General features: G+C 43.5%; 1 protein-coding gene across 3 annotated transcripts in view; it reads right to left on the bottom strand.

The window, feature by feature from the left end:
- The window catches only part of MACROD2 (mono-ADP ribosylhydrolase 2), a 1,393,268-nt gene that overhangs the window by 985,346 nt on the left and 384,792 nt on the right, over window positions 1–23,130 (bottom strand). For all 3 annotated transcript variants that reach the window (XM_072140441.1, XM_072140440.1, XM_072140439.1), the window contains exon 4: window positions 5,659–5,688. In XM_072140441.1, the coding sequence (XP_071996542.1) occupies window positions 5,659–5,688 (30 nt within the window). The remainder of the gene's footprint in view (window positions 1–5,658; window positions 5,689–23,130) is intronic.

A 23,130-nucleotide genomic window follows, 5' to 3' on the forward strand; every position in this document is an offset into this window, starting at 1 on the left:
TGAGCAAACAAGGCACCCCAGAAATAATGGTAAAGTAAAACAGTTTTGGGGTAAATTGGTCCAAATTTCCTCCCCAATGATGTTCAAATACTTTTTCTACTTTTCATGTCATTTATTAAGCACATCAAGTAAATATCCACAGAACAAGTACAACTGTTAGCGTGTCCTTATAGGCAGAGAGAAACTAACTGAACTAATTGTGACCACATTTTATCAGTAATCAATATAGAAATCCAGGTCATTCCGAACAGTGCAATTAACTTTTCTTGCAACTGTAAATCTTGAGAATTTAGAGCTGGGACTCGCCTAGCCTATAATTGGTAATATATTAAAGTGAAATGTTCAGCCTTCGATTAATGTTGGTTAAATCCACCCATTCAGTGGCGGGACTGGCCTGGCCTATAATGTACTGGAGATGTCCCAACTGTTGTCTGATGGCAGATGTCAGGAGGAAATGAAGAAAGCGGCTGTATCACAAGCATGCAATGCTTTTTATTTCATGGCCATGGTTATTCTCAGCGGTGAAATTTACATTTCTGAGGTTTCAAAAAAACCCTGTTTCCATAGCAATAAATAGCATCAGCATTCTATAGGACTCCTAAGTTTTAGTGACCGATCCGATTACCCCTGTCCTGAATGTGGCACGAAACCTTTGGACCTGTCTACATTTTACAACTTTTTGGTCTTAAACTTTGGGTTTTGGACTACATGAATGACATGCTGCTTGATATTGTCGCAAACTATTAGAGGGTTGCTACTGTTGGAGAGTAAATCAATTGCAACCCATTGCCACCTTCTAAATCTTGAAAGAGATTCTGATGTTTTGCTGATGAACAAAAAAGCCATTTATCAGAAAGGAAAGACTTAATATACATTTAAAAATAAGAAATGGGGCCCCTGATTAGATAGCCCTGGTATAGCTTCATCGACACGGTTAGAGAGATAGATGTTTGGGAGCTACCACGTGAGATTCTCTAACTCAATGGGGTAAATTTACTAAGGGTCCGCGGGCCGCACTATTGTCGGAATACCCAACGATTTCCTTTGTGCGCCACATTTAGAAAGGGTTTTTGGTGCACGCGATCGGATTTTGGCACATTGGGTTTCACGCGACACAAATCGGGGGGCGGCCCGTTGGATGATCCGACGGATTCAGACTATGTGCTGGATTTAACAAAGCAATTTGTGTCGCAAGCCATGCACTTACATGCCCCGGGAAGATGATGGTTAACTCTGGTGGACCTCAGCACGGAAACGACACATGCAGGAACTCGGGCGCACAATCTTCATGAATCGCGGCAGATGTGGATTCCTGTGGACAACGCACCTCGGGGATCGCGCAGGGACCAGGTAAGTAAATGTCCCCAATGGGTGAATGTAAGTATATTTGACTCAGGCTACTGCATATCTGAGGACTACATACCTTGCAAAGATATAATACACGGACTCCATCTGCCGGCCAACTTTAACACAAGCACTCAAGTTTGTCCGGCATAGGAAAAGTCGTTGCATCATATTTCTGGATAAATCAAGGACTCCCGCCCACCTTGCCCTTGTGAGTAGCAAGATAGCTGAGTGGTTAGACCTGTTGAGTCTAGAGTTGGAATCCATGAAATGGCAACACCTGCATGGAGTTTGAAGAAACTGGAGAACTCGGAGGAAACCACACAAATATGGCAAGAATATACAAACACTCTAAAAACTTACTTTCAACTTAATTGGCTCCCTATGCCATTGGTCTTAGTGTATATGTGCCTGACATCAGGAAATTATTTTATGAGCCAAATTGGGCGCAGAGACTAAGGTTACCGGGGCTCATCTCCATACATAGACAAAAAATGAACACAATAAAAGAAAAGTGAAACCAAATTAAGTTGAAATCACCAAATTCTAGAAGATCTAGAAGTACAGGATTTGAGTAAAGATAGTTGTTGACTGCTTGTCGGGACTTGTAGGTTTCCTTAAATTTCCTTACATAAAACGATAAAACAAATTTTATATAACATTTTTTCAAGGTGGTAAAAACAAAATTTTCTAAAATTACTCCTCATTAAAAAACTATATGTCACTTTCCTTTGGGAGTAATCAGGCATTTCCATGGGCATTAAATCGGTATATTCAGATGAAACTTCTGTCAGCTAGTTGCGCACAGGAAAAGTTATATAGGTCAGGTCTGTTTTCCTGTATGCGCTCACTTGATGGTGGAGAATATTTCACAAATATGTTGCAGCAGTTTTGATCTCCTAAACATACTAATTAGTTGAATTAGAACAAGCCAGTATAAACCCACATAGCCCAGCAGCGTCAACACAGTAATTATGAACAGTTGGACAACAAACAGTCTCTATTATTTAAAACGCACCATCAGCGAGCAACCTCCTCTCAGTTCCACAATAACACTTTGGACGGCAGACGCCAAACCAATAAACAGATGTGCAGCCTCAATAATTGGCATCGGAAACTGTTATAAAATGTCTGGTTCTATTCAGGTCATAGCGAACAAATATAATTGCGGTTTTAGTAGAACCAGGAGCATAGAGTGCTCCCATTTATTGCTTCTATACCTCAGCAATCGTGCTTCTATTTACCTAAAATAATCAAAAAAAACACACAATATATACAATAACCTATATACAATTGTATATAGGTTTAGTTAGTAAAAAAAAAAAACTTATGTTATTATTAAAGAAAAAAAGAACACTATTAAAAAAAAACCTACAAATACTCACCTCCGCTTCGGGCTGCTAATTATGCACGCCCCTGCACCTCCCTCTCCACTCATGGGAGCATAGAAGTGGGAGGTGACGTCTCACGAGATGGTGTGAATTCCCGCCTCGCCCTTCCATGATTAGTTCTCTAAAGAAAATTCTACAACATAGTCAAGAACCAATCTATCTCCCATAAACATGACATAGTAGGTTGGTCTTGCCCCAATCAAGTTAAAATAACTTTCCCCTAATTTGTTTCTTCATCCTTGAGGTGGACGGACCAATGGGCAGACTGTTGTTACTGGTATCAGGGGGGTTGGTGGTATTGAAAGACAACTGGTACCAAATCATTGCCCCCAATATCTTTTGCTTGATTAACATTTTCATGCTCTTGGGACAAAGCGTGGCCTAAATTCAGGATAATATTATTGGTGGAATGGCAGAAGTCCTAAATACATCACATAGCAGTTGTTGCTAACACATTTAACATTCAAGAAGCGTTTATTCACATAGATGTCTTGTATACTGAAGATTAAAGCGAGTCTATAAGCAATTTCAACCATTCATATCGGTCTATGGAGATGTGTGTAAAATCATACCTTTGTGTGTGTTGATAATGGTAACAGGACTGTGAAAAATACACATTTATGTTACAGGATTGCATCTGTACTTGGTAAACTTTGGCGCACTGCTGTGTGAAATCTTTGTCTGCTGCATAGCTCCTCCCTTCTGCTCTAAGTCACTACTGTAGAAGGCTTCTTTATTAAAGCAGTGGGGAGGGCTGGAGAATGCAGAGATCAAAGAACATAGCAGTGACCAAGTCCAGCTACAATCATGGAATATAAATCTAAGACCTGGTGCTATTTACAACACAAAAAGGGTATGATTATACAGATCTCCCGGGCCAATATCTTACACTGCCTGCTGCATGCATAGTCTGAACTGTAGGAAGAATCACTCCAAGTAGCTTGTGCTTTTATAAAGGACTCTTTTTCATGAAAATTGTGTCAAAAAACATTCAATTAAAAAAGGCACATGACTAAGCTGCACAGGAATGGATTCTTTACTGTTGTGTAGGTTGAAATAACAAGGAAATGGAATATTGTAATAGAGCACTGAAAGGAGCGGTTTGAAGACGGGTGACCGAGCATGAAAAACAGAAAAAACTCCACAGAAAGCAATTTAAATCTTGCCAAGTGTCACGGAACATATCAATTTCTTAAACTGTTACGTCAAGAACAACAATGACCCCAACACTAGTCCCCCGAAATACACCTCAACTAACAAAGACGTATTGTGTGCAGCACAAAGCTACAGTAAATGGTAAAGCAATAGGAATTCTTCACAAAATAAAATATAGCAGTTCTTATTTAAGGAACTATAAAAGGGTAACAAAGTGATATTTCTCATTATGATGTTCATCTTATGAATACAGGCGGTCCCCTACTTAAGAACACCCAACTTACATACGACCCCTAGTTACAGTTGGACCTCCAGATATGGTAATTTACTGTATTTTAGCCCTAGGTTATAATAATCAGCAATAACAGTTATCAGAGGTGTCTGTAATTAAGATTTATTGTTAATCCTGGTTCTTATGACAACACAACATTTTTAAAATCTAAGCCAAAAAATTTTGCCTGGAGATACAGTTATAAAGTACACAGTTCTGACTTACATACAAATTCAACTTAAGAACAAACCTGCAGAACCTATCTTCCGGGGACCGCCTGTAATTATATGTGTGTACTAAACACTTATGCTCTGTTCATCAATACCTTTGCATATGTATAGTCTCCTGGACTTAATATGGCTTTACACAAAAGTAAAAGGCAAGTGCAAAACATGAAGAACATGATTGACTGGTGCAAAGTCAAAGAGGACAAGGCCAGGTAGAGAAGGAGACATGGTGCACACATGCTTTTGGCCATATACAGCTTTCAACTCCCTCATCATAAGCGGATCACAGGTTGACCCATTGGAAAAAGCACAGGAGGAATGATGTAGTGCATTGAAAGGCAAATTCCTCCAGAGTAATAGGCATTAAAGAAGACATGTCACCAGAATTTTACCCCTTACTAGCCTGCTAGTAATACCTGCTAGTAATGGGTTAAAAGTCCTACCCATATCATATCATTTACCATTGCTGCACTATACCTTAATTACAGCAGTTTATCTGATATGCAAATGATATCAGTAGACATGAGTCAACTTCTGAAGAGAAGAGTCAAATTTTCTCCCTGGTTGCCAGTGAATCCCGACTCCTCATTTGACTGGCAGCTTAGGTTCTCTCCTTAAATCGTCTTCCTGTCCTTACCAGAAACTGCAGATCTTCTCACCATTTCTGGAACCCTGCAATTGGTGACAGTGGGTGCAGCCACACAACAGTAGGCGGGGTCAACATAACAACGGGAGAAAAAGTTTGAGGAACTATTTCACTGGTGGGAGGAGGAAGAATAAAGCTGGGACACTTGAGCTGCACTTTTCAACAAAGGCACAGTGGGGGGGGGGGGGGTCAGTAAGTTTTATTGTGCCTGCTCTTGATGACAGGTTCCCTTTAAGGAAGAATTGGTTAAATCAAGATTTTGGAGGAACTGAGGACTATGTTATGTGCATTATTCAGTATTATCTTTGGGGAAACAAAGGTTTATGTATGTTGAATTTTTTCGAACAAGATCTTTTGTTCCCATGGGAGAAAAGTATCCAATGACCATTCGCTAACGGTCAGCAGGATAACACTAAACTTAAAAAAAACATGGCTGCTTTCTAACAGAAGGTTTTATGTTACATTAACAATTCCGTTCCATTCCCTTCTATTTTTCTGGTGTATTTTTGTATTCCCAACTTCACACTTTTCTTAAAACTGATATCTTATTCATATGTACAATAAAATTAGCACTTCCACATCAATGCAGATGTTCAATATGTAAAAAAATGAGAGCAGACTTACCTCCCCCGCCGCCAAGAAGGCTGGAGTTTGCTGTAAAGAAAAAAAAAAGACAATTAATTACAAATCCATCGATTCCAATTAGTTTGTCTTATACATACAAGTTTGATTCGCAATCCAAGCTGAGCATTGCAGGGTGACTTTTTCTAAAACTTCTTCTAGTTCTTTTTTTTATTTCATTTTTTTTTCTTTTTTACTTTACCTAAATTATTTTCACGGCCTATGCATCAACAGTTTCATACCACACTTCAGATGATGAATCTTAAAAGTATTTAATTAAAATTCTGTCAAGATATAACATTTTCACAGCACAATGTCTCCTGGAAAGAAAAAAAAAGAGAAAAAAAAAAGTAGAAAAAAAAAAGTAGAAAAAAAAAATCTGCACATTATCTAAATACCATCCCTACGTGTTCTTTGAAGACATTTCCGTCGGAATGAGATTGGAAGGCCGGGTAGTCGAAGGCAGAAAACAGGATTAATTAACTATGACAAAGGATGGGGAAACATTTTCAATTTGAGACCGATGCGGCTCCTACGCCGCGCTGACTTACTCAACCTTGAGAGGTACTTTGCTGCTCAATGGCACGGTTATTGGAAAGAGATACTTAGAGGAGGCCGTGCACAGTCATCATTCACTTTAAATCAAGAAGAATCTGTTTAATCTCAAGCGGAAGATTTCTGAATATTTTGACCCTGAGATACAGAACAAGTTGCAATACCATCATTATATTGATATAAATAAGCATCGGAGTATCCGGAAACATGGCCTTCGAGACGTATTTGGTATCAGCTGAAGGAGCCCAGTCACCACATTTTTAATTAAAAATACTCATTATTATGAATGAGATCCTATTATGTGTAACATATTACGCACTCTCCTATTCTTTTTATTGATTTATACATGAGGTTCTTTCTCATAGACTTATTATTCTCTATATGACCTGCTCTGTTTTTTAAGGGATAAGAAGTACTTTCTTTCTGGGCATGACTAAAAGGACAGTAAGTATAGCAGCTTCAGTGGGGCCCAAATATTAAGAGATGAGCGGAGCCCCCTAATGACCCGAACAGCCAATTCGGCAAATTAACAACACTAGCTACTAGCCATGGCTGTGATTGGCCAAGAGGTGTTAAGGTGCCGAAGAGTCAATCCGTCAACATTTCTGGGTCGCATGAGACCTGATCACTGAAACTAATCGGAAAGTCTGGGTCTGCTCAGCTCTACTTATAGTTCTATGTAGAAGTATTAATATAGCCCAGTGCAGTTTCGCTTTCTGTGACATTAATATCTGTATGATGACGTCATTGTGTGCCATATTGTGCGCGTTATCCCTGTACAGTGACATCACTCCATGCGTTATCCCTGTACAGTGACATCACTGCGTGCGTTATCCCTGTACAGTGACATCACTGCGTGCATTATCCCTGTACAGTGACATCACTGCGTGCATTATCCCTGTACAGTGACATCACTCCGTGCGTTATCCCTGTACAGTGACATCCCTGCGTGCGTGACATCCCTGCGTGCGTGCATTATCCCTGTACAGTGACATCCCTGCGTGAGTTATCCCTGTACAGTGACATCACTGAGTGCATTATCCCTGTACAGTGACATCACTGCGTGCGTGACATCCCTGTACAGTGACATCACTGCGTGCGTGACATCCCTGCGTGAGTTATCCCTGTACAGTGACATCACTGCGTGCGTGACATCCCTGCGTGAGTTATCCCTGTACAGTGACATCACTGCATGCATTATCCCTGTACAGTGACATCACTGCGTGCGTGACATCCCTGCGTGCGTGCATTATCCCTGTACAGTGACATCACTGCGTGCGTTATCCCTGTACAGTGACATCACTGCGTGCATTATCCCTGTACACTGAAATCACTGCGTGCGTGACCTCCCTTCACGCGTCATCCCTGTACAGTTACATCACTGCATTCGTTATCCCTGTATAGTGCGTCATCCCTGTACAGTGACATCACTGCATTCGTTATCCCTGTATAGTGCGTCATCCCTGTACAGTGACATCACTGCGTGCATTATCCCTGTACAGTGACATCACTGCGTGCGTGACATCCCTGCGTGCGTTATCCCTGTACAGTGACATCACTGCGTGCGTGACATCCCTGCGCGCGTTATCCCTGTACAGTGACATCACTGCGTGCATTATCCCTGTACAGTGACATCACTGCGTGCGTGACATCCCTGCGCGCGTTATCCCTGTACAGTGACATCACTGCGTGCATTATCCCTGTACACTGAAATCACTGCGTGCGTGACCTCCCTTCACGCGTCATCCCTGTACAGTTACATCACTGCATTCGTTATCCCTGTATAGTGCGTCATCCCTGTACAGTGACATCACTGTGTGCATTGCTATTTATTATTTTAAAGACCAGTACCCTTGTTGTTTCTTTTTAAGGTAAGCTGTACTTTTTATTGGTACTTGATATAAAACTATTTTGTGGTTTTATGTCAAGATTTTTGGATGAAATTCCAGCACTGATTTTTTTTTTTGTTTGTACAACCTTTGCTGTGTGGATAAATACGCTCAAATTTCAATAGTACGGACACTTTTAGACGTAGAAGCTGAAAAATGATCCTTCATGTCAGTTAGTAATTATTCATTTGGCAGCATTCTGATGAGTTTTTCCTTTAGTATTTGTATGCCAAAACCAGAAAGGAAAACCAAGCCAAGAAAACTTACAATGGAAAGATTGCAGCTTTTCCATGTTTATACTACTACTCTTTAGCCCGGCTTTATAAATTCTGTAGGAAAATACTTTTCAAAATATTGCCATCTGAATGGTTCTCATAGATCCAGGCACCTTGACTGTGATTATCTTCTTATATTTGTTACCCATGGCCCCCTTCCTTCTAAAATTCTGCCAATGAGCCTGAAGGGCACTGCAGAGTTACCCTCAGAGACCCTCAGTGCTATAGCCACACCAACTGTTACACTGTCTCACCCTCCTCCCTTTGTAATCTAGCAGCAGTAAGGGTACATTCACACAGCGGTATGCCCGCCGTGCGGGCATACAACCGTGTGCTGGAGAGGAGGTGACCCCTCCTCCCTCCATAGAGAATAGGGGCGCACAGCATGCTCTATCTTTTTGCGGTGTGCGGCCCGGATCGGTGCCACACATGTGTATCTGCGCCGCGCTGCTATTGCCGTCTCTAGCCATGGGAATGTGCCCTAAGAAGTGCAAGGGAGACCTGCTCTGCTCATTGTAACAGCCTGTGAAGCTACAGAAACACCCAGTAGAGCCCTTAGAGGCCATAGATAACAAATATAAGGAGATAACCCCAGTCATAGTGCCTGAATCTATGAGTAAGTGCCTCTGTTTTATCATGATGAAATTAACAAGCTTAAAAAAAAACAAAAAAAATTACACAAAGGTAATACCCACAGTGTATGGGGTCAATAGGTGGTGCTATTTTCAGACTGTGCACCTTATCCTCCAACCCAGAGACTCTATTCTTCATCCTACATATCTGACTACAACGTTGTATACAACTTACAGATGACCCCAAGTTATAAACGGACCTGTGGTAATTGGTAATTTACTGTACTTTAGCCCTAGGCTACAATGATCAGCTGTAACACTTATCACAGGTGTCTGTAATGAAGCTTTATTGTTAATCCTGGTTCTTATGACAATCCAACATTTTTGAAATCCAATTGCCACAGAGACTGAAAAAAAATTGTGTGGAGCTACATTTATAAAATATACAGTTCCAACTTACATACAAATTCAACTTAAGAACAAACCTACAGAACCTATCCTGTACATAACCCGTGGACTGACTGTATATGGATCTGTATCTTCCGTACAGTTACTGCGTGGCAAGAAAAGTCCTATATTATGTTCAGCTTTCAATGGAGAGAGGATGGGTGAGGAGTAGAGATGAGCGAACATACTCGTTCGAGCATTAGCGTACTCGAAACTGCTCGTTGCTCGGACGAATACTTCGCCCGCTCGAGAAAATGGCATCTCCCGCCGTTTTGCTTTTTGGCAGCCAGAAACAGAGCCAATCACAAGCCAGGAGACTCTGCACTCCACCCAGCATGACGTGGTACCCTTACACGTCGATAGCAGTGGTTGGCTGGCCAGATCAGGTGACCCTGGAATAGACTAGCCCCTGCCCGCGCTGCACGGATCATTCTGTGTCTGGATGCCGCTAGGGAGAGAGCTGCTGCTGGTCAGGGAAAGTGTTAGGCTGTTCTATTAGAATAGTGTTAGGCAGGAGTGATTCTACAAGAACCCAACAGCCCTTCTTAGGGCTACAATAACGTTATACATTTTTTTTTTTTTATTTGCAGCTAGTACCATATTGTGAGGAATTTGCAGGGGGACTTGCTACCGTTGTGTTTAGCTCTTAGTGACACACATATCCACCTCAAACACCAAAGTGGGACAATTTATTAGGGGTTTGATTTCAATTAGGCACAGTCTGCCAGTTTCTTTTTATTTTACGTTTATTTTTTCATAACTCAGCGTCATCTCATCTGGCATAGCAGTGTGCTTTCATACTTGGCTAGAAAATAGCCATAGGAGTATCCAAACGGCTTACTTAGGCCTACAATAGCGTTATATATTTTATTTCTGGTTGATCTGCTGGTGGCTGGCCTTGCTGCAGTGCATATACTAGCCAATTGTGAGGAATTTGGAGTGAGACTTGCGACCGCTGTGTTTAGCGCTTAGTGACGCACATATCCATCGCAAAGACCGAAGTGGGACAATTTATTAGGGGTTGGATTTCAATTAGGCACAGTCTGCCATTTCCTTTTTATTTTACGTTTATTTTTTCATAACTCAGCGTCATCTCATCTGGCATAGCAGTGTGCTTTCATACTTGGCTAGAAAATAGCCATAGCAATAGGATAGCATCGTTTGGTTTTAAAAACTAAAAAAACAAAAAAAAAACACTAAAAAAAAAAAACACAAAAAAACACAAAAAAAAAAGTATAAAAAAAATTAAAGTTATAACTTTCATTTTCAAAATATTTAACCCGAGGGCTAGGGGTAGAGGACGAGGGCGGGGATGTGGGCGTCCAACTACTGCAGGGGTCAGAGGCCGTGGTCCTGGGCGGGGTGAGACACCACCTGCTGATGAGGGAGCAGGGGAACGACGCAGAGCTACACTCCCTAGGTTCATGTCTGAAGTTACTGGTAGAGCACTGTTGAGGCCAGAACAGTGCGAACAGGTGATGTCGTGGATTGCCGACAATGCTTCGAGCAATTTGTCCACCAGTCAGTCTTCCACGCAGTCCACCCATGTCACCGAAATCGGCACTCCTCCAGCTCCTGCACCTCAGCCTCCTCCCCCCCAGTCTGCCCCCTCCCAGGAAAATTTGGCATTTGAACCGGCATACTCTGAGGAACTGTTTTCTGGACCCTTCCCACAGTCACAAACCACTTGTCCGGTTGCTGCTGAGCAATTTTCCGATGCCCAGGTTTCCACCAGTTGCAGTCTGTGGGTGATGATGACCTTCTTGACGTAGTGGAAGAAGTGTGTAAAGAGGCGTCCGACGATGAGGAGACACGGTTGTCAGACAGTGGTGAAGTTGTTGTCAGGGCAGGAAGTCCGAGGGGGGAGCAGGCTGAGGGATCGGAGGATGATGAGGTGACAGACCCAAGCTGGGTTGAGAGGCCGGGTGAACACAGTGCTTCTGAGACGGAGGAGAGTCCTCGACCAGAACAGGTTGGAAGAGGCAGTGGTGGGGCCAGACGGAGAGGCAGGGCCAGAGCTGGTGCATCAGCGCCAAATGTGTCACGTAGTGAAGCTCCCGTGGCGAGGGCTCCCGCGGCGAGGGCTAGATTTTCAGAAGTCTGGAGGTTCTTTAAGGAAACACCGGATGACCGACGGACTGTGGTGTGCAACCTTTGCCAAACCAGGATCAGCAGGGGTTCCACCACTACTAGCTTAACTACCACCAGTATGCGCAGGCATATGAATGCTAAACACCCCACTCAGTGGCACCAAGCCCGTTCACCTCCGGCCGTGCACACCACTGCTCCTTCCCGTGTCAGCTGATAGTCAGCCCCCTGCCCAGGACCCTGGCCCAAAAACCCCATCGTCGCCTCCACGATCCTCCACAGCATCCACCAGCGTTCAGCTCTCCATACCCCAGACGCTGGAGCGGAAAAGGAAATATAGTGCAACCCACCCGCAGGCCAAAGCTCTTAATGTCCACATCTCCAGATTGCTTAGCCTGGAGATGCTGCCCTATAGGCTGGTAGAGACCGAGGCCTTTCGCAACCTCATGGCGGCGGCCGCCCCTCGGTATTCGGTCCCCAGCCGCCACTACTTTTCCCGATGTGCCGTCCCAGCCCGTGTCAGACAACATCATCCGTGCCCTGACCAACGCCGTTTCTGACAAGGTCCACCTGACCACGGACACGTGGACGAGTGCTGCCGGGCAGGGCCACTATATATCACTGACGGCACATTGGGTTAACTTGGTGGAGGCTGGGACCGAGTCTGACCCTGCGGCTGGTCATATACTGCCGACGCCGAGGATTGCGGGGCCTACCTCGGTCCAGGTCTTTCAGGCCTACTATGCCCCCTCCTCCTCCCACCCCTCCTCCACCTCCTCCTCCGAACTACCATCCGTGGGCATGGCGCCATCAGTCGCTAGCTCTAGGCACAGCAGCAGTGCCGTCGCTAAGCGACAGCAGGCGGTGCTCAAACTGCTGAGCCTAGGCGATAAAAGGCACACCGCCCAAGAACTATTACAGGGCATCACGGCGCAGACTGATCTGTGGCTGGCACCGCTGAACCTGAAGCCAGGCATGGTTGTGTGTGACAACGGCCATAACCTGGTGGCGGCTCTGCAACTCGGCAGACTGACACATGTGCCATGCCTGGCCCATGTGTTAAATCTGATAGTTCAGCGTTTCCTCAAGACATACCCCAATCTGTCTGATTTGCTCACGAAGGTGCGCCACATCTGTGCGCATTTCAGGAAGTCCAGCACAGATGCTGCCACTCTCAGGGCAGCGCAGCCTCCAACTGCCCGCTCACCGACTGTTGTGCGACGTGCCCACGAGGTGGAATTCAACATTAACCATGTTATCCAGAGTTTACCAGCAGCGCAGAGCGATTGTAGACTGCCAGATGTCAACTTCCACCAGAACTGGTAGTCAGGTCAGTCAGCTTCCTCAAGTCTACAATGAGGAGTGGACGTGGATGTCTGATATCTGTCAGGTGCTGAGTAACTTCGAGGAGTCAACTCAGATGGTCAGTGGCGATGCCGCCATCATCAGCCTCACCATCCCGCTGCTTGGCCTGTTGAAAAACTCTCTGATCAGCATTAGGTCGGAAGCTTTGCGCTTGTCACAAGAGACGAGGGAAGAAGATTCCCTTGTTGAGAGCCAAAGCATCCTCAGGTCTGTTTCTCAGCGCATATCGGAGGAGGTGGAGGAGGATGAGGAGGAGGAGAATGTTGGCGAGACACAAGAGGGGACCATTGTTCAGTCCTTCACTGTTCAGCGTGTATGGGCAGAAGAAGAGGAGTTGGAGGAGTTGGAGGAGGAGGAAATGGACAGTCAGGCCAGTGAGGGGAGTGAATTCTTGCGCGTTGGGACTCTGGCGCATATGGCAGATTTCATGCTAGGCTGCCTATCCCGTGACCCTCGCGTTCAAAGAATTTATTCCAGCACCGATTACTGGGTATTCACTCTCCTGGACCCACGGTACAAGCAAAATCTTTCCACTCTCATCCCTGGAGAGGAAAGGAGTGTGAGAATGCATGAATACCAGCAGGCCCTGGTGCACAAGCTGAAACAGTATTTCCCTTCTGACAGCGCTAGCGGCAGAGTGCGTAGTTCTGCGGGACAAGTAGCGAGGGAGAGTAGGCGAGCAGGCAGCTTGTCCAGCACTGGCAAGGGTACGCTTTACAAGGCTTTTGCCAGCTTTATGTCACCCCAGCAAGACACTGTCACATGTCCCCAGTCTCGGCAGAGTAGGGCTGATCTTTACAGAAAGATGGTGAGGGAGTACGTAGCTGACCATACCATCGTCCTAAATGATCACACAGCTCCCTACAACTACTTTTTTTTTTAAAGCTGGACATGTGGCACGAACTGGCGCTGTACGCCTTGGAGGTTCTTGCCTGCCCTGCCGCTAGCGTGCTGTCCGAGCGGGTTTTCAGTGCAGCTGGTGGCATCATCACCGATAAGCGTACACGCCTGTCGACTGACAGCGCTGACAGGCTGACGCTTATTAAGATGAATAAAGCCTTGATTTCTCAAAATTTCCAATCTCCAACAGGTGAAGGAAGCTCAACCTGAATAATTTATGCACTCCTCCTCCTCATTTTCCTCCTTCTCCTCCTCTTTGTACACTAAAGCAGAGGAAACTGGCTATTTTTTGACAGGGCCCACTGGCTCTAGCTATAGTACTCTATGCATTTAATTTTTCTGGAGGGCCACCTACCCGGTCCTCTGTTTGAAACAATTTTTGGGACTGCCACATACAGGCACTCAATCTATTCAATTTTTCTGGAGGGCCACCTACCTGCTCCTCTGGTTTGAAAACTTTTTTGGACTGCCACATACAGGCACTATCCAAATTAAATTGTCTCCATAGCAGCCTCCACACGTTGTATCCATTGCTACCTCCAAAAGTCGTCCATATAGCTGCCTCCATACATCGTCCCCTTATCAAACGAGGTGTGTCAGGCAGAAATTTGGGTTGTTTTCATGGATTCCACATCAAAGTTGTTAACTTTGTCGCCACCCTGCTGTGTTATCCACAAAATATACTGGCAAACTTTTATGATTAACCGATATTATTTCAGCGCTTCTTGCGCATCTGTTTACATTCCCCTCACCCGCCATATCCCAAACTTATAAGAACGCTACTACACTTAACTTGGTGGAGGCTGGGACCGAGTCTGACCCTGGGGCTGGTCATATACTGCCGACGCCGAGGATTGCGGGGCCTACCTCGGTCCAGGTCTCAAAGGCCTACTATACCTCCTCCTCCTCCCACCCCTCCTCCACCTTCTCCTCCTCCGAATTACCATCCGTGGGCATGGCGCCATCAGTCGGTAGCTCTAGGCACAGCAGCAGTGCCGTCGCTAAGCGACAGCAGGCGGTGCTCAAACTGCTGAGCCTAGGCGATAAAAGGCACACCGCCCAAGAGCTATTACAGGGCATTCCACATCAAACTTGTTAACTTTGTCGCCACCCTGCTGTGTAGTCCCCAAAATATACTGCCAAACTTTTACCATTTACCGATATTATTTCAGCGCTTCTTGCGCATCTGTTTACATTCCCCTCACCCGCCATATCCCAAACTTATAAGAACGCTACTACACTTGATCTTATACAAATGGTTCTAAGAAGTGCTGTTTGGGGAATAGCCTAGAGACAGGGGCTTGGATTGGTGAAAGCTCGCCTGGCAGCGGAGCGCCAGCTCCATCCCAAGATCCAACTAACAGTTTTAACTGCAGCACCTTTAATCTACTACTAGTTCACTGCCTCCATACATGGTCCCCTTATCAAACGAGCTGTGTCAGGCAGAATTTTCAGGTGTTTCACCACATACATAGTGGAACTCGGTGCGTCTGTCGCCGCCATGCTGGAGAGCTGCAGTTGCAATCATAGAAGCGCAATATGGATGCCCCATACTGTCGCTCTTAATCATGGAAGTTCTCTCCATGGCTGCCTCCAAATGTCGTCCCCTTATCAAACGAGCTGTGTCAGGCTCATTTTTCGGGTGTTTCACCAGATACGTTATGGAACTTGGTCACTATGTCGCCACCATGCTGTGTTATCGACTAAATATACCGTCAACCTTTTGTTCACAGAGGAAATAATTTCAGCGCTTCTTGCTCACCTCCTTTGGTTCCTCTCTGCCACCCATTGGTTTGAAGCCTGAGTCCATTTAGGGTATGTCACCATGCCACTCTCTAGCCTGCCGCTGCTGCTGCTGCCTCTGCATGCCGTCCCCTATAGTGTCAGGGTCAATTATTGGATGTTTTAGATGCTATCTAGCTTCATTCTGTCCCTCTGTCATGGCCATGCTGTTGCCCATAATTTTGGCATAATGGTGTGTTTAAGCAGCCTCAGAGGCATCCATGCATGCTGCCCCTGCTGTTTCCTGTCCATTTCCGTGGTGTTTCCATCCTTTTCTGAGGTTTCCAGGTGTTTGGCCAAGCTTCCCTGTGCAGAGCCTTGGTCCCCTTGAAAAATGCTCGAGTCTCCCATTGACTTCAATGGGGCTCGTTATTCGAGACGAGCACTCGAGCATCGGTAAAAGTTCGTCTCCAATAACGAGTACCCGAGCATTTTAGTGCTCGCTCATCTCTAGTGAGGAGCCCTCACATCCCTTCCTCTCTCCTCCCAATCGTGTGCTATGCCCGGGATCAGGTCTGGGCAAGCACACTGCAGAGTGAATGAGGGCTTACTTAATTTGATCGGACAACTCCTTTAAACCGAAACTACAATAAGATACCAATATACCTCAATTTTTCCAATTTCATAAAAAGGCGATAAACATATTTTTGAATTCTCAGAGTAATAGAGGTAGCCATCTTTTGTTATAAAATGAGAAACATTTAAACATCCATGTGCCATCATTCAAACTCCTTCTCATGTTACTAGGCTTCAATACTATTTTGTAACTTAATGATGTTGATGCTAGATACCATCGTATCTCCGATTTCAGACTCTTTTGATCCTTCTGGTCCAAGAGTCAAGTAGCAAATTGTTACCGATACCCAGATGACAAATGTTGAAGCACGATGAAGTCAAGTTCACGCATCAATTTTATACATTTTTAAAAAAATTTATATTATTGTATACAGACAGTACCCAGGTTACGTACATGATAGGGTCTGTAGGTTTGTTCTTAAGTTGAATTTGTATGCAAGTCAAAACTGTATATTTTATAATTGTAGCTCCAGCCAGAATTTTTTTGGTCCCTGTGACAATTGGATTTTAAAAATGTTGGATTGTCATAAGAATCAGGATTATCAATAAAACTTCATTGCAAGCACCTTTGATAACTGCTATAGCTGTTTATTGTAGCCTAAGGCAAAATTACAGTAAATTACTAATGTCCAGAAATCCGTTTGTAACTATGGGTCGGGAGTTCTTAAGTAGGGGACCGCCTGTATTTAAAAAAAAAAAAAAATCCTTCATACTTATTTTCTCTTTAAGGAGTTGGCTAAAAAAAAAATAACTCTAAAACTTTATTCAAACATCCAATAAGGACAAGGTCTAGACAAAAGGATATTAAGATAGTGGTTGATGGCTTCTTCTCGCTCCATGGTCTTGTAGTTAAGTCTGCCCTTACAGCTGAAGTGCAAGATCATTTCTGGTGGTCTAGAGCAGTGTGCCGCAGGGAAAGTTCCCCGAACTACGCTGCCCCTGTGTAGAGCTGCCCCTGTGTAGAGCTGCCCCGTATTTTTGTGCCCATACTTACCTCCAAGCCCCGCGTCGGCGATCCGCCCATCTGCTGTAGCTCCTGCACCGCGCGGCCCATGTCACGTGACTGACGCGACCTGACGTCAGGTCGCGTAAGTCACGTGACCAGAGGCGCGCGGTGCAGGAGCTACAGAAGGTGGGCGGATCGCCATTAGGAGTGAAGGTACGTGGAAGAAGACATCACGGGTAAGTATATAGGGTTATTATTTGTATAGGGAAGGCAGCTAGGGTCTTTTTTTTATTAGTAAAGGTAGGCTGGGGCTTTTTATTAGTTAAGGGAGGCTGGGGCTTTTTATTTGTTAAGGGAGGCCTTTAGGGCCTTTTAATTAGAAAAGGGAGGCCTCTGGGGCCTTTTAATTAGTAAGGGAGGCCTCTAGGGCCTTTTAATTAGTAAAGGGGGGCTCTAGGGCCTTTTAATTAGTAAAGGGAGGCCGCTACGGGCTCTTAATTTGTAAACGGAGGCCTCTAGGGGCTCTTAATTAGTAAAGGGAGGCCGCTAGGGTCTTTTAATTAGTAAAGGGAGGCCGCTAGAGGTTTTTATTAGTAAAGGGAGGCAGCTAGGGCCTTTTTATTAGTAAAGGGAGGCAGCTAGGGCCTTTTTATTAGTAAAGGGAGGCAGCTAGGGCCTTTTTATTAGTAAAGGGAGGCCGCTAGGGCCTTTTAATTAGTAAAGGGACTTTTTATTAGTAAAAGGAGGTCGCTAGGGTCTCTTAATTAGTAAAGGGAGGACGCTAGGGGCTCTTAATTAGTAAAGGAAGGCCGCTAGGGGCTCTTAATTAGTAAAGGGAGGCCGCTAGGGTCTTTTAATTAGTAAAGGGAGGCCGCTCGGGTCTTTTAATTAGTAAAGGGAGGCCTTTTATGACTGTTTTAGTGTAATTTTGTGCTATTTTGGTTGGTGGTGTGCCCCAGGATTTTCTAAGTATAAAAAGTGTGCCGCGACTCAAAAAAGGTTGAAAATCACTGGTCTAGAGCACCTACTTCACCCAACTCTTGTTGACTCATGGATATATGTACTAATTTTATTATTATAGTGCCCGAGATGGACAGTGGCAAGGTAACCTTCTTCCATGACTTAATATGAATCACCTGGAAACGATATTTTGTGAAGCTTATTTTCAGGCACTAAAAACCATGAGAGTTAGGATTAAATCCAGGAGAGGAGTGTCACACATGTCAGGAAAGTGAAATGATTGACATCGCCGAATGTCAACAAGGGGTGAGCAATCATAACAAGTAGTTGAACGTCAGCAACAATCTACAAAAGTAGTCACAAATCGTGACTTGACTGAAGATTTGGTACATCCGCTGTCTGCACATCGCCAAAATGCCAGGAATGCATAGTAATTTAGTGTGTGGTTCTTCTTAGGACTAAGTACTTTTATTCTACGGCATTAACAGTCCAAGTAAGTAGAAAGGTGTCAGCAAATTCATGTTCTAAATGGAAAAGTTTGGAAGAAACTATATGAATCTTGATACTCAGCATGGACCTACAATACAATGTTAAGGCATTATATACTGGTGGTTTTATGGAGTGGAACACGTATTTTTTTTTTTTAAGTTGTGGTGGCCAAATAGGACCTTTGGTGGGAAGAACCTCGTATATCAATGTTAGACTACTTTGTGGCTTCTCCACAAAAGCAGGGTAACTTCCACTTGATAGTTTCCTATTTTGGTGCTCTTGTGAATCAGCATGTAGCCAACTGGTCAATATTGGGACTTCCAAAGAGCATCCAAGTGACTCTGGGTTTCAGGTTCTCAGCACCCAGGGCATGTATTTTATCACTAGATCAGTGCCGATTTAATATTGAGGACTTATGTAAAGAAAGGCAATTAATATTTAAATATTGGGAAAAATCTATAACCAATGCTATTCTTCATACTAAATTTTGACTTCTCTCTTTGCCCCATACAAAAGTAAAGAGAAAGACCAGGTTTATTTTTTTCCCTAAATTTCCGAAGTTTTGTTCATTCTTTCAGATCAACTATATGGTTTGGCAATTCTTCAAACTTGCAATAGTTGCTTTTGCCTATTACCATATGGAAGGACACCTGAAATGTGATGTTTATGGATAGATGTAAGAAGACAGGGCTCGAGAGTTGGGACAGATGAAGTAGAACATAATCTATTTCTTTTCTTGTCCCTGACTCAACTGTTTGCATGAAGCAACATCACTGACATCTCTCCCATGAGATCAATGCTCTCTGTGTGGATCATCTATCTCGCCTCCATTCACGTGTCAAAAACAGCAGAGAAGAGGGACAAATTAAATGATGCTCCTCTGTACAAGATCTTACCTTGATAGTATTGACCATGATGGAGCATGCATAGTCTAGAAGCATATTATGGAGTAGGTTTATGACAGCTGACAGTACGCTAAATCTCTTCTTCTCGTAAGTTCTCTTCTTTACAGCTGTCTTTTCTTATGTTGCTCATTATTAAGGCACAAACTTTTTATTTTGCGCAGTTTTTACACACAGATATATAATACAAACTACTCATAATAGTCGCAATTGCAGCCCAACACTGGAATGCTGTTAGGTCACATCCTGGCCCAGTACAGTATGTGTATTAATACTTCATTAAAGTATAACAGCTTATCTGTTAATTTTTCTGCTTCTTTCTCCTGTAGTGAGCAGTGTATCTGAAAGGTTTTTGACTTCAGACATCCATCCACTTCAGACAGGTAAGGAGGCTAGTGATTAACTATTTTCATACCTAGTAATTATTGCCCTTGACAATGCAGATCTCTGAGTAGATTATAAACAGTCCCTGGATAGTCTAAAGAGTTAAAGGGGTATTCCAGGAATCAGCATAATTCATATACAAATGGGCACTCAAAATATAAGCTAATATTTAATTAGTTGTTATTTAAAATTTTGCTCCCCTTAGCAGAAAATGCTGGTGACATAGACTGTAATGAAGAATTAAAATGCTACTGGCCCTTTAATCAGTCCGTTAATTTCCTCCGCGCGGTCCGTCGCAGAAAAGAAGATGGCCGCTGGTCACATGTCCACATCACATGCCTGGGCAGGTCATGTGATCACCACTACATTTGGCTGTAGTCGGTTGGTTGCAGTGCATCCAGTATGGTCAGTGTTGTGGTGATGGCAGTTACACATCATTACTATGGTAACAGAGCAAGAAAACCTGTTACATCATCACCTGGAGCAGAGCATAAGAGGGAGGAGGAGTTACTGAGAACTAAAGGATCATGGAACTTGTAGTTTCCAGTGGCGGCCATCTTAGTGATAACTCCACCTACTTTAGAGAGGCCATACATTTTGTAACTCATAAGATCATATTATTTTAGCTCCGTTTTGTGACTAATGACATTGAGTATTGTTGTATTCATTTATTTATATCATCATGGGTTTTTGTGTCAGACGTTCATATTCCCGGAATACCCCTTTAAGTCTTTACAAATATTATGAGGTTGTTTTCTCTCTCAGCTATCAGTGGATACAGGACAGAAAGCTGGATTTAGACAAACTTCTTAAATAGGGAAGAAAGGTAGTGGAAAAAGAAGGACACAGGGTCATGTTTCTTTATTGTTTACAAAGTTTCCTTTCCTCAATTGCACTATTCATTCATATAATCTTGAAAAATGTTTAGTTATGCTTTAACAGAAAACCCCTACAGAGTTAACAATTGTCAGTTTATTATTGGGCAAAGAAAAATTGAAGGATATTGTCCATTAAATAGAACATTTTGACATGGAAATATATAATTATCATAACTAAAGATTACAATTTCTGTCAGGCCAGGGCTTTAACGGTACTATAATGAAACTAGTAATTTTAATAAAGCAGATTTTTTGATAATATGGTTTCTATATTGCAGCAACTTGTGGTTGTTTGCTCCGTGACACATTTTATATTGGACACCTGGAACCCAACCCAATCTGCCATACTCAGCAGTCAATGCAAGCAAGAAGCAGACAATTTCATTCTATTTATTGTGCGCAAACTAAGTCACTGCAACTTTGCACCCATTTAGATGCATAGGAGCAATAACCAGGTCTGACCACTACTTGGATAACAGAGCTGTTTGCTTCCTTGCATTGACTGCTGAGAACAGAACAGCTGATTGTTGGTGGTGACAGGTATCAGACACCTAGCAATCTTGTATTAATGACCTATTGTAGAGAAACCTAAATATTTCAATTCTAAAATTAACTAACTTGATCACCCTTGGTCTTCTATGTGATGGTGATCATCAATATGAAATATAACTTTCTCTAAAATCACAGTAGCAATGTGCTCAGGTTCTGGCTCTTCTAGCATCCGATATTATATGTTTTTGGTTAGTCTCCTTACTCTATAAACTAGTCAGAAAACACGTCTATAAACATTTTAATGGGAGAAATGATTCATAAGAACCACTAATCAATGTCACAGCAGTAAAATAAAAGAAGAGCCATTTGCCAATACTATGGACAGATTTTAGTTCATCAATAAAACATCAGAGCGGGGGGAACCGTGAGCTGGGTAATTTATGAGTGTGGTGGCTACATCGCCTCATACATGCTTGCAGAGACTTTCTTACGTGTCACTACATTTTGTTTGATCTGGCTGCTGGGGAAAAATGGGAACAGCAAGACACTCGACTAAGCAGAATCGTGAGCTGCTCTGTCTAGAAGCAGGGGGGCCGACTTCCCTTCGGTGTTCCTTCATTTTAACATAATTATATTTTATGTATAATAGAGCAATCATCTAACGCCACAATAACCACATTCCCCTTGAAATACATTATTGATACGTCGCTTCCTTGTGAATGCGGAGCAATATCAGTTTGCAAAGCCACAGTGATGGCTTTTACTGCTCGCAGCACGGAATCAATATCATTCACTGTACCCGGAGGCACGAGGGGATCATAACACAGAAATGCAATCATATATTATTACTTCAAAAATGTAATACATTAGCTGAAGTGTATCAAGAGCTGACTGGCACCATTGTGTTGTATAGAAGGGATGTGACACCTGTCACTCGGCTACAGTACCAGCAACATACAGGATGCTTAGACTTGTTGTCCACATTTGGTGGGTTGGTGGTTTGCAACATTGGGTTCCATGCCCGCTGCTGTGTTACTCTTAGTGTCCTCCACTTGAGTCTGGGCATGAATCTTGGGGTAATTCCAAGTCTAAACATTGCCCCCTAAAAACAGGATAGTAGGTAAATTCCTAATTGGTCAGGGTCCCACAACTGGAACCTCCACCGATCATGAAAACAGTACCCCCAGAAATTCTTACTAATAGGTGGACCTGCAGGCCACATATTACTTCTGCCACTCCACCAAATTCTATGAGATTGGCCAAGCACTGTTCTCGGCAACCTTTGGCCGTTCTCAGAATTGAATGGAGCAGCAGTGCACATGCTCAGCTTGCAGCTCCATCCATTAGTAAGAATAGGATCCCTGTTACTCAGAGAGCTGGGTGTCCCAGATGCCTGAGCTTTACCAATTAGGAAGTTTGGGGTTAACTTACAAAGTTGGGACAACCACGATAAGGTACACCGCTTGCTGATCTTGTTCAAAGTTGTGCATTCTGTTATAGGCCGAGTTCTGTATTCCTGACCCAAGCTCTTTTGACACAGACTACGACTTGGTATTCTACTTCTGATGCATATGGCAAAATCCAAGGTAAAGAAACAAGGCAGATACAGCCGATAGATTGGACACCTACCTGCCTCAAACCCAAGCCAACCTTGACTATTCTTTGACTGATCCCCAGTGCCTTAAACCGGTGTCCTCTGACCTGAATGCACCAGCTGTCAACACTAACAGGACTACTAGGAAGACTGTGGAATTGGGGGGCGGGGGTTAAGGGTGAAGACCAACAAGCTTGGGAAGAGCTTCAAGACCAACCTGTCTGGTGTCATAGTGGGTCCACATCCCACAGCTAGTTATAAGGTTATGGTTTACCTATGATTGGAGGTTATTTAGGATTTTGACAGAAACTAGTTATGTAGCTAAATGCATTTCCTCCTGCAGTAAGCCAGCCTCTACTGAAATCTAAGTATGTAATTATA

Source organism: Engystomops pustulosus, chromosome 3 (genome assembly GCF_040894005.1).
Source record: "Engystomops pustulosus chromosome 3, aEngPut4.maternal, whole genome shotgun sequence".
NCBI lineage: Eukaryota > Metazoa > Chordata > Amphibia > Anura > Leptodactylidae > Engystomops > Engystomops pustulosus.